The sequence below is a fragment of the Phaethon aethereus genome (assembly GCF_964289735.1).
Source record: "Phaethon aethereus genome assembly, chromosome: Z".
Taxonomy (NCBI): domain Eukaryota; kingdom Metazoa; phylum Chordata; class Aves; order Phaethontiformes; family Phaethontidae; genus Phaethon; species Phaethon aethereus.
The window spans coordinates 39,700,818-39,713,458 of NC_138577.1; the positions used below are offsets into that span (position 1 = coordinate 39,700,818).

The window sequence follows — 12,641 nt, forward strand, 5'->3', positions numbered from 1 at the left end:
TCGTCAATAAGAGTCATAACATTACTGAAAAAGTACACTTATTCTTGGGAAGCCCGAGGACTTCCCACAGAGCATGGTCAAACAACATTTTAAACAAGAAAAAAGTCCCCCAACCCAATCCATATCCCGCCCTCTCAAAAAGAGTAAAGTGTAAAATTTTCTTTGGACTTAAAGAAACAGTATGAAGATTTACCATCTGTATAAGAAATAACCCCAATAGGATCTTAGTTTTACAGTGCTGCACAAACTGTGCGCATGAAACAGTCATACAGATAACTACTGTTGAGTTCTACACATACAGACTACACGTGGCATATAAGCATACACATGACATACTGGCCTGTCGAGAAACAAGATACATTTTTTTAAGGCTGGTAAACCTGAATAAACCTTTGCATCCAGAAGTATTCTTTAAATTCCTTTTTCTTTTCATTGATGGATTTGAGCTTCTAATAGAGGAGTGATGATTTAATCAAGAAACTATCAACAATATGAGGTCAGGGAGCTTTGATGTGAAACTGAGTACACATTCTCTCATTTGATCATGCATAAACAAGAATTCTGATTTTAAAGAACAATGGATGGTATGAAAGAGTACTCATTTTTACAGACAAGAAATCCTTCTGGAAACATAAGCAGGTTATAGAACAGATACCAAAACCTGGAAAGTGTAGAAAGCATATATGCATGTGTGTGTGTATATGTATATACAGGTGTGCGTATACGTGCATATACACACACACATACACGATATATCACATATGTATTTATTCCAACATGTAACTGTATAACAACTTTTTTTTCAAACAGTTTTAATTTAGTAGGTGTAACAAACCCAACAAAACGAGAAACAAAACCTCAAAACAAAGCAGACCATACACTATATGAACAAACAAAAATGTTATGCAAACAGTTTTATGGTAAAAGTGAGTCACACACTGGCAGCAGAGAGTGTTTAAACTCATAGTAATAAATAGCTCCAAATTAAGAATTTTCTACAACATTTCCTTAGAAGACAGGACCAGTATTTCTTCTTTTATGATGATCCTGCAGAACATCTTCACTCTTATATATATTTAATTTTATAACATTAAAACAGACACAAGAATGTAGACTGCAAAAGATGCTGGATTCAGGACAGTATACGTAACATTTTTTGTTGAAAGTCCTACTGGTTTATTCGCTAAGGCTAGACAGCAAGTCATATGGTCCTGTTTGGTGCATTTTCTACCATGGTCAAGATCAATAAATGGATAGAACCAAGGACCTGCAGTCCAACCTGCTGTGGGCCAACCCACTATGGCAGATGAGAAACAAAATACAGGACCACTGTTTGTTCCCTAACTTTGTGTCTTGTTTCTTGGAACTGCAGAAGTGGAAACAAGACTGTAGTGTTTTATGTGACTCGAGAAAGATAGCAAGAAGTGGCGTTTTAACATGAGTAAGATTACTAGGCTTGTGATAGTACTGCATCAAAAGAGCACGCATGGGATCCCACTACTTGCAACATGTGGTAGTGTCATTCAGGATACATGTATGCAATAATAAATAGATCAGTTATGTAATAAGGCAGTGTGTTGAACATGCATTCATCTTGTGGACTGGAACACCACAGAGAGAGATACATGATACCATACACATTCATTAAGACCAAGTATTTTTGTTTGCTTTTTTGTGTTTGTTTTTTCAAGGCTATCCAGGCAAACTCGTCCAGAGCATTTTCTTCTTGAGAAGAGCGGTCCTCTGAGTCTTGTCACTTTTCTTCTCCCTTTTTAAGAGATGATGACTGGCTTTAAGGAAAAATAAAGCTGAAGAGGTTTGTTTTGTTTTCCCCCTCCATTTTGGTTGCATCATTCTGAATGTTTCATTTAAAGAACAGTTTCTGACGCAGCCAGAATCTCAGGAGGTTCCAGATGTTTCCAGATAACTCTGTAGTTTACGGACTGTGGTTTTGTCCAGTGAGCAAAGATCAAAGTCAAAGGTTGTATTTGTGATATGAAAGTGTCCAGTTTCTTCTATAAGATTTACTACCTGAAAGGAAAGAAAAGATGCAGCTGAGAATTTCAGCAGTTTTACATGCCCACTGATGTATTAACATGCCACTAAGTGTCATATGAAAGGCATAAAACAAGACCAATTGCCCCAATACTTGCAAGTTAGACCATTATTCTTATCACTCACTTCCGTTCTGACACGAACCATGGTCCAGGCTACAGCACCTCCGTTGATTTTTCTTTTAGATAATCACCACCCATAATGCCAGCCTACTCATCTGCTGTTCCAGCAAACATTACCATTATGACTACATTTTTCAAATGTTAGAAGAAAATCTGCATGTTTTCTAAGTCAGTCTCCAAAAAAAAAAAGCAATCCCCACCCACCAACACCCAAATAAATAAAAAAACCCCAGGCAGATGTCTGGAACATTCACTGTGTTCATAGCTGCTAAGCAGGTTACTTTAGAAAAAAATTGGCATAAGCCTTTCTGCAAGCAAAGGAAAGAAATAAATCCCTATGAAATCTAGTCCATAGCAAAGAAAAAAATGTATTTAAGAGCTCTCACATCAACTGTTAGTTCACATACTAGCAGTTATTTGTTGAGTAACAGACTTAAATAAATTTTTTTTAAAACCAAAACAACCATGAAAGACTCCTACCAATGGCGTAAGATCATGTTTTCTGGTGACTAATCTATATCATAGCTTTCATTCAAACAGGAAACAGAGGAACTGTTAGGAGTTCTTGAGAAGAATAGGGACTAAAACGTCTCTCCTATGAGGAAAGGCTGAGAACTGTGACTCTTCACCCTGGAGAAGGGAAGGCTCAGGGAAGATCTTATCAACGTGTACAAATACCAGAAGGGAGGGTGTAAAAAAGACGGAGCCAGGCTCTTTTCAGTGGTGCCCAGTGACAGGACAAGAGGCAATGGGTACCAACTCAAACACAGGAGGTTCTCTCTGATCAGGAAACACTTTTTTCCTGTGAGGGTGGCTGAGAGCTGGCACAGGTTGCCCAGGGAGCTGTGGGGTCTCCACTCTTGGAGATATTCAAAAGCCATCTGACATGGTCCTGAGCAACTCACTCTACATGTCCCTGCTTGAGCAGCAGGGGTAAGACCAAATGACCTCAGGAGGTCTCTTCCAACCTCAACCATTCTATGATTCTGTGAAATCAACAGATCATATCTAACTTGTGCAGTTTTGACATTTTTAGTCCCTGAATTGTGCTCTACATTTTTAAAGAGTAGTCATACTCAAAACACTGAATTGCTGTAACAAGTAACTCCAGATATGCTACGTTATAGGATGTGCACCTACCTAAAAAATCCATTCAGCATCTTGGAAAGCCAAAGCATTATTCATCAGATAGAGCTAACACCGTGCCAAGACACTATGGCTACGGATCTCTCACGCACTGTTTCCATCCAAAAGACAGACAGCGCAAGTAAGCACCCCCCTGCCTTGAAGTGAGCCTCTGGGTAGTGTCATGGACTGACAGAACATTGCTCTTCTGCTCAGTCTTTCCAACCATCCCTCCTGCAGCACTCAGGCTAGGCTCAATGTCCTGTTTGCACCTTTCAATTTGAAACCCATTTAGTTCTAGGGCTTCCACATGTACCTCCACTGAGATGCTACTGCTCAATATTCCTTGCTTGTTTGCGCTTTATTAACTCTGTCTGTAACTCCTTTTCCACAGCTGAAGGAGATACAGATGTATACACACATGGCTCACAGAGCACACCTTAAAATGACCAATTGGGTAGGAATACACCAACTTGAAAAAGAACAGTGAATTTAAACTAAATCTTTTATGATTTTCTCCTCCCCATTTCATTATATTAGCAGATGCTTTTTCTCCTCAGACCACAGAAGAAAAGACTATGTTGATGTTAAATGGAGTAACTTCATGTGTATTGTCAGGCATGCAGTGACACAGCCCAGGGTGGATTAAACAGAATGGAAACAAGAGAAAATAATAAGAGGGAAATGCCTGTTACAGTAGATATCCCCCATTCCAATCACCTCCCATTTTCCAGGTTGGAAAAAAAGTAAAATCTGTTTAATTTGGTTTGCAGCTGTCCAAAATTATGAAAGTACTTAGAACAACACTGCTTTTATTAACACTTCATTTAAATCTGTGCCTCTTGGCTTTAGTTTTTTCCATATGCAAATTTTTAATCTGAAATTGTCAGCTTTGTCTGTTTGTTGATTCAGAGATTCTTGTATCATTTTTTCCTCCTCTTACTGTTCTGCAATTAACCTGAGAGAAAAAAAATCAAATGGGACAAAACGGATTGTTACTAGAAAGCAACTTTGATATGTGTTATTTGTCATTCTTATATGTGGCACTCTTTTGAGCCTCCTCTAAGGGAGAAGCTTAGGAGTCAATCCCGCCTCCTTTTGTAAAATCAGGAATCTAATCTCAGGTTTGGTCTCTGAATATCCAATGTGTGACAAATAAATGTCTGCACAAGAATTTTACAGAAGCTGAGGCCAGGAAGGTGTAGCTACCCTGAACAATTCTGTTTAACGCTTACTTGCGTTAATGATGAAGACTACCACCCCTCATAACCCCCATAGCAATATACCCGATTTTAGAAACAAAGATTACATGGAAGTGTTAACACATGTATTTTTAAACAGCACTGTATATTTAAAAAAAATGATAAGGCTTTTTATTGATCAGGCTCTGCTTTGGGCTTTTAAGCCCTTGGCCAAAGGAAGTATAAACATTTTAAAAATTTCCCTCACCCAGCCCTCACTGGGAAATATAGTCACTATGTCACGACACCTGATAAATCAGACTGAAACGAACCCCAAAAGTTTTAATGGGTGTACAAAAATGTATCAAGATAAACCCAGGCAGCTCAATGAAAAATACCTGCCTGTATCCCAGTCAATGAAGAATTAATGACTTACAGTATTAGCATAAACATCCGTATGCTATTCAGAAATACTTTAAAAAGAATAAAAGGCCAAGATTAGTTGCTAGGAAGTCTGACAGTTATAATATTAAAAATACAGCATTAAAATGTTTTATTCTGAGAGCTCCGGCTGCAAAGAACAAAAATATCCCATTTGTTCCTGCTGTAGTAAGCTTTGCTTTTCTGCTGTAATGTACATCTCTGTTTACATAATGTCTCTCCACCTCAGTTTCATCATCATCCATCATAGTACAGCTATTTATCTGCCTTTAAAGAAGCAAATGAGCACGTGTGTTTAAGGAAGCCAAACTGCAACTAATGACATAGTCATTTTTCAATTTATGAAGGGTCTTAGGCCACGTGATAGTTTCCAGACCTGCAAGCTGCCCCTCACAGAAAATTCTCAGCAGATAGTTGCCATCTGAAGTTAAGCACCTTGTAGACATGAGCAATGTTATTTTCAGCAGTTCTGCATACTGTCAATTTCTTCCTTACGCCTGTGCTGCCTAGTGCACTGGCTTTAAGGAGATTTTTCACCAGCTGAAGATATGACTTCTGATGCTTCAAAATACAATGCAAAGTCTTACCAGAAATCCTGTTGATCCCCATTGTCATGGGGTCATGCTAACATCATCTGCACTGAAAACTCAGATGTGAGAACACAGCTTTAGCCAGCCAAATTTGAATATATGGGACATGAAGCATTAACATCTGATTGCACTCAGTAATCCCTACTATTTCATGCAAAACCAGAGTGTTGGGTTTGATTTGGGTTTTTTTTCAAAAAAGCACCTCATCACTGTAAATCCCAAACCCTTTCTTTATAGTGAAAGAGGTGGGAGAGAGATTTCTTTTTAAAATGTAATTTCAGACCACTTTGTCTAGCCATGGTCCAATATTCACATAAAAATTGCTCAGGTGATTCTCACAGGACTAATTTCTTGGTCAAATGTCCTTTTTCACCAGCCTTCTCCCTGTTGGGCAGTTCTTACATAAGTATCATTTTACATCAGGATTATGTAGCTACATATCCAGGCACTTGCAGTTCAGTATCACAACTCTCCTGCCTCCTCCCTCTTTTTTGCGGATTTGTTTCAGCTTCCTTTAACAAAGCATCTCAAAGAGAAATGTCTCTCTTGGGAAAGAGCCACATTCTCAGATTTTTTCTCATTTCCAACTTGGCTGCATTCCTGTTTGCTGTCATGCCTATGGACTTGGTAACAACGGAGACGGCAAACCTGTCCTCTCCTTTTCACATCCCTCAGCGTAAGTTTCAACAGCCAGTGCTTTTGAATGATCAATGCCTTCATTCTTCTCTTGCAAATCCCTTCTCTAAAAATGCCCTGAAAGCCTGTGGGTAGCAGACTTTGACATGTGGAAGAGATTATTACCTGCCCTGACATAAACTGAAGGGATGACAACCACTACTCAGTGACACACAACTCCACCACCATTCCGCTTCAACACCCGCCACTGCCTTTAAAAGTCTTGCAGCTTTCTGTTGTGTATTTTTGCACTCAATCCTCCTTCTCATGTAGTAACCACCATCCCTTTCCACAGTTTTAGCCCTTGCTCTCCTGACCTTTGTACTTCCTATAGTCGCTATACACTTGTATTTCTTGATCTAGAAGACTCACATTCATTCCTCAAGACCTTCTCAGCTCTTTACACTTTTTCTTTCTGTGTTCACTGGAAGAATTTTACATTAATTACATAGCTGCAAAGCAGTAAGAACAGTTTATTTGCAGAGCAGCACTGATTCTCTGCAAATTATCCATTCCATATTATGAACATACTTCTGTAAACTGATAAAATCATATGAACTAATGAATTGCAGAATAAGGTCCTTTCCAACCTTAATGATTCTGTGATTAATCGGATTAAAGGCTTTGAAACAAAACAATAATGATTTGTTTTATAACAGCATAGACCATTTGCTAGTGCAGACTAGCAAACAGACAACTGGTAAGTAACTTGGCTCTTCCACTGAATTCTGGTGGAGCTCTGTAGCTCGTTAGGCACTTACCAGCTATCGGTAGAGAACTGCACCACTGTCCTAGCCTACACAGTTCGGCCATAAATCCAGCTTTCACTGGGGCTGTATCGACAGCCTGCACACGCTCCAAACCAAGGGAAACAACCTGCAAGAACAGTCCCCCAGGAAACAAGGCAACACTGATTCTACATCAACCTGACTTTTATAATATAACTAATTAAACATTATGCTATGAGAAGTCACGGACTACAGCATTAAAATTTTACTCTTCATGTGAGTTGTGAGGCGAAGGTCAATGAATGAATGCTTTCTCTGATCTGACAAATACACTCATGAGAAAAGAAAAAGTCTATCTTTAGTTTAAAATGCACAAGAATATACTGTTCTTTTTTTCATTTACTCAGAATAGGATACTCTAAACTTCCAGCTCAGTTATGTCTCTTTTCATACAGGTTTTCTTTGTATTAGTAACTTCCCATGAAACAGATTATAACAGTACTCTACCATCACACTGAAGAAGCTTTACCCATCATTTTTCGAACAAAGGTAAATATTTCTTCCCCACCAAAAACACTGAAATGTTACTAGATGAGACAGAGGATTATGGATTCAACTTGAACCATCTTATTTGCTTGGAAAATATTTCTCTAGGATGACAGAAGGATTCCAATTGAAAGGGTTTTTGCAAGTCCCAGCCGCTGCCCAGAGCGGGCTCAGCCGTGAGGTCAATCAGGCTGCTCTGGGCTTAACCAGTCAGGATCTTAAAGCTCCGAGGATGCAGACAGCACAGCCTCTCCAGGACTCTGTTCCACTGAAAGACCACCCTCATGGGGAAAAAATGTTTCTTGCTTGTTGTTATCTTTGCTTTACATAAAAGGTTTTGAAGTTGTTTTTCTTCTTCAAAATTTCACACGAACCCACCTTAGCCCTATGCTCTGCAGGCTGTCCATACAGCACCAGTGAAAGCTGGATTTATGGCCGGACTGTGCAGGCTAGGACAGTGGTGCAGTTCTCTACCGATAGCTGGTAACCGCATAATATTGGCGACAGAGGTCTACCAGAAGTGAAACCGTTCAGAAGCTATGCCTTGGATTACTGGGGAAGTAAGTGCTCACGAAGCAAAGCTAGGGTGTGAATTTATGATACAAGTGGCTTTTTCAGATTCACTTTTTATGTGAACTCTCTCAGAATTAGTGAATAATGTAAAGTGGAAAGGGTGTTGCAATTCCTACTGTTTAGCCTCCTGCACAGTAATTTCCCCATATAGATAAAAATTTGCCTCTGCCACCATTCTGAAAGTGTGCTTTGGTTCCCTTTGTAGACAAAAGAAAACTTGTGAAACAGTACATTAAATATGAAGGATAACCAATATGCATCATTGTGTATTGTAACTTATGAAATCTGACAAAGCTATCAGAATTCCTCTTTAACTAGGAATATCCTTAACCAAGGTTTTCCTTTTCACTGACCTCTCAATTGTTTTCTCATCTTTACTCACAATATTGAGCCTGAACTCATAAACAGATTAATGCTGGGTATTACAATATATTTTTAATACACTTATCCAAGTGTGGATAAATGTGATGAGTGATTGCAATCGTTTAGAATTGGTAAAAATTTCCCTCTTTACAACATGTCCACAATTAGCACATGATTGTGCTAAACATAATAAAACCATCTGCGCTACAATTACATCTGCTTTGTTAACAAGCTCTTATTGTTTAATCTTCATAATTTGTAATCCAATAGTACCTGACAATGCCATGCAAAACAAAGAATACTATTCTTTGTTCTTACTATTGCATAACCTTTCAATAAATTTGGAGCCTTCTTGGTTTGCAGTTTTTCATATTTTACTTGTTCCATGAATTCAGAAGACTCAATTAATATACTGTGTTTTTCCCCGAAGTGAGTTTGGCTTTGAATTCCATGTTTTCTGTTTGCCATAGAAAACATCTTTAGTGTTTTTCTGAGAAAACGCCAGTCATTTTCAGGAAAAAGCAGTAAGATTTTTATCAAGTCATGGTGCACATCTGTATCCATTCTCCCATCCTGTTTTCATAATTATCGATACAGTATGCTGAGAAACATAACAATGAATTGGTGAAAAATTGAGCTCAGAGAGGCTTTTTTTTTTTAATTTGTCATTTAGCATGACAAAACAATTTACAGTGTGTGTAAAAATTCCCTAAGCTGCACTGAAAGTAGTGATGGGCTGTATATGGATTATACAGGCTTGAAGGCTATTAAACCTGGTAATAGAGTTTTAGATGAAGGCAAAAAACCAGATGTGACTTCACAATTTCAGTGAGCACACTGTGATATTGCATGAGAGTGCTCCTCACCTGCTGCAGTACATGTCTCTCTCTCAATGTCATTAATCTTCTGTGGAGCTCTACTAGTTCATCGAGATATGCCTAGAAACAAATCCCCCCCCATAAACAACTTGTTAATTAAGTCATAACTGTGTATTTTAAAATTTTATATTTTAAAAAGTTCAGATGTCTAAAAAACAATACAAAAGGAAACTTTCTTTTAAATGTTCTTTAAGCTAAATTTTCTTATTTAGTAGTCTTTCTCTAGCCTAATACAACAGAAATGTAAGTTTTTGTGGGTTTTCTTAGATACTTCATGCCAATGAAAATCTTATTAGGTGGTCCTTTGCTGTAGAAGATAATCTCTAAATCTCAACTGTAGCAGAATGTGTCAAACAAACTGAGGATGCCAAAACAGCATCTTTAAAAAACATCTCCCACCTGTCCACGTAAGACCCAAGCCCAAAGGCTCACAATCAAATCCCTCTTTTTCTCTAAAGCTATGTAATTAACTTTCTGTGTCAGCAAGGAGATATAAGGAAAGAAAGATCAAGCAAGATTACTCCAATGGTAAATTCCACTGTCCTCCTTCCTGGGTTGTCAAACATGTCCCACCTCTCCACCCAGTTATCAACTTCCTCCTTCAGCCTGAGCTTAAGCAGAAACCTTTTTTTTCCTTTTGAAGCAGAGACAGATACAGCACCCAGCTTAAGAAGCCAAAAAGCGTATGGATCAGGCTGATGAAAATCTAGCAACAGATACCAAAACTCTGGTCTCCTGCTTCACATTATCACAAAGTTGACACTAATACCTGTAAAATATGAACCTTCAGAGGAACTTGTCCACACTAGGAAATTATGCTATGTTCACTCATAGAAGGACTTGGAGCTCTTATCCATGGCTACCTGATATAATTTTAAACAAAACTGTCTCTCGGCTTTAAATAGTAACTGTTGCTTCATATCATTCTAATTGACATGCTAAATCACACTGCCGCTTCCTAATGCACAGCCTTCAGAAAGGATTCTGGAATTTTTTTTTTTTATTGATTTATTGGCTAGGAATACAGATGTGAATTCTCCTTTTCAAAAATTATCACTTCATATGTGAAGCACAATGCAAACGCACAGTGGAGAGTAGATAAAATACAGATGGAAGATTCCCAACTGGTGACATTTGCCAAATCACCACACATACTGAAAAGAAGGAAAACACTTCCAAAATAGCACAGGAGAAGAAATAATTAGAGAAAAAAAGAGACAAAATCTGCACCTAAAGGAACATAAGGCAAAGATGTACTAATTACTAAAATTTTCTTTTTTTAACAAAGGTTGGTGTTTAGTCAATCCATTACTGTCACACTCTAGACTAGTTTACTGTTACCTGATTCTCATTTACCTTATCACAATCCCCATTCTTTATTTGTTTATCAGATTTGTTTTGCTTTATTGGACTTTTCACTTCTAAAATCTGGAAAAGAAAGAAAATCCTGTGAAAATTAAATGCATTACTGGATATAACTACATACGAAAAATTCTGCTATCAGTTAATAACACACAAATATAACATCTGGAGAAAATGTAATCAAAACTCAAAACTGAGCATTTCAGTTTTGTCATCTGTACAACTTACTCATATTTTTCAGAAAAAAAGGCAGCTTACAGCAGAAAATGCTGAGTTGCTGGAATGAGGTGATATTGATACTATTAATCCTTAAAAGAATTAATTTCATGTCATGTAAAGCCTCCTCAGCACTTTTTTGTATCTTTTGCATGCTGGTAGGATAAGAGGTCTGATTTTGCAAATACAAAATGATGCTGAGGTACTCTCCAGTGCCTTTAAAATGTCACATGATCAGTATATTTTTCCTGTTCTTCTTTTTCCTAACTGCTCTCTTTTTTCTTCTAGAATAGAGATTTTGAAATGTAGTCTTTGAAATGACCACATGAGTTGTAACTGAAAAAAGAAGCGTTTGACAGTAATTTCTCTTGCACTTGTATGGTACCCTTCCTTCAATGCCATACAAAGCCATTTACTACCACATATAAAACCCTAGAATGCTTCCTCCAGTACTGAAACACAGTCAAGAGCAGCACATCAACAATCAGAAGAACACCATGCTTAATATGAAAATTTTTGCATTAAAGTGAGGAATATTTTTGGGAAACAGAACTGTTGATTATTCTTCCAATTTTTCCACACACAACACACATTTTTTGAAGTTAAAAGTAGAGTTAAAAAAATAAATCAATCACCATGTCATTCCTAACCCGGAATATGATCAGTTCTTCTGAAAAACATCAAAGGAAAAGAAATGATCACAGATGATGGGAGATTTTATTTCACATTTCATTGTAAGTAAAACTAGCATCACTAGCATGATTATCTCCAAAACGACACTGGACAGTCACAACACAGGACAAAACTCAGCAAATAAAACAAGGAAATAAGGCCTATAAAAGCAAGTTTTTTAGATTGGCAAAAAGCCTCACTGACAGCTTTCTGTAAGTTCTGTCTTATTTCTAATTCCCTTGGTATAAATGACTAAAATTGCACATATACCCCTGAGGGTTACCAGCACCATAAGAATACAACAGGCAGGCAGCTATTTCCTTATATAGAGAAAGTGACTGCAGATCTGAGTTAACCTTACATTAAGGATTTACTTAGCCAAGAGTGATGCATGGCCAGAAAGCAAACATACTTTTCGAAGAAAAATCCCAGTTCTTCGATTCAACACTCCCTGGGGTTACTGCTGTGTAGGCCAGTGGAAGAAAAGGGTTCATTTGGAAAAAAAAAAAAACAGACCTCTAGGCATGGATCCAGTACCTTTTAGATGCTAAAGGAAGAAGATTCTTGGTTTAAAATAGAACCTTAGCAAGGACACAGTGTATTTGAAAAAGTTGCTTCCTTACAGTGCCCCTGATGTGTAGTTGAAATCTAGCGTCTTAAGCACTCTTGTTTAGCACTAATCACATCTGAGGAAGCTTACAGAAATATTAACTCTGTCTTAGCTCTTCAGTTCTATGAATGGACTTAGTCAACACAAGCCTGATTTCATCAGTCAAAAGCATCATCCTGGAAAGCAGCACTACCCTACCAGGCAGAGATTTCAAATGTGGCTATGGTCCATGCAATTTGAATTCACATAATGCTTCCCTAAATTTCTGATTTTCCACTCCATTATAAAATTCAGCTCAATTATAAAAAGGGAAGAAGGTATGCACCATTCAATTTTAGCTGGCACACTGCTATTGTTTGGAGTGTCTAAATGGGCAGGTAGACCTTCTGTTAGGACACCGAAGCAGAAAGGCACATGAAAGATGTGTCACATCTTGAGTGGGCTGCTGACCTTGAGAGTTACAATTACACAGCCTCTGTAGAAGTTAGTCTTCATTAAACAACA

The 12,641-nt window shown here is 37.9% G+C and overlaps 1 protein-coding gene across 1 annotated transcript in view; it reads right to left on the minus strand.

The window, feature by feature from the left end:
- Positions 1-1,899: 1,899 nt before the first annotated feature.
- The window catches only part of MLLT3 (MLLT3 super elongation complex subunit), a gene marked incomplete at both ends in the record, with an annotated part of 132,010 nt that continues 121,268 nt past the window's right edge, over positions 1,900-12,641 (minus strand). Inside the window, 3 exons of the mRNA XM_082013300.1 lie at positions 1,900-2,031; positions 9,266-9,337; positions 10,634-10,705. Coding sequence (XP_081869426.1) covers positions 1,900-2,031; positions 9,266-9,337; positions 10,634-10,705 — 276 coding nt within the window. The remainder of the gene's footprint in view (positions 2,032-9,265; positions 9,338-10,633; positions 10,706-12,641) is intronic.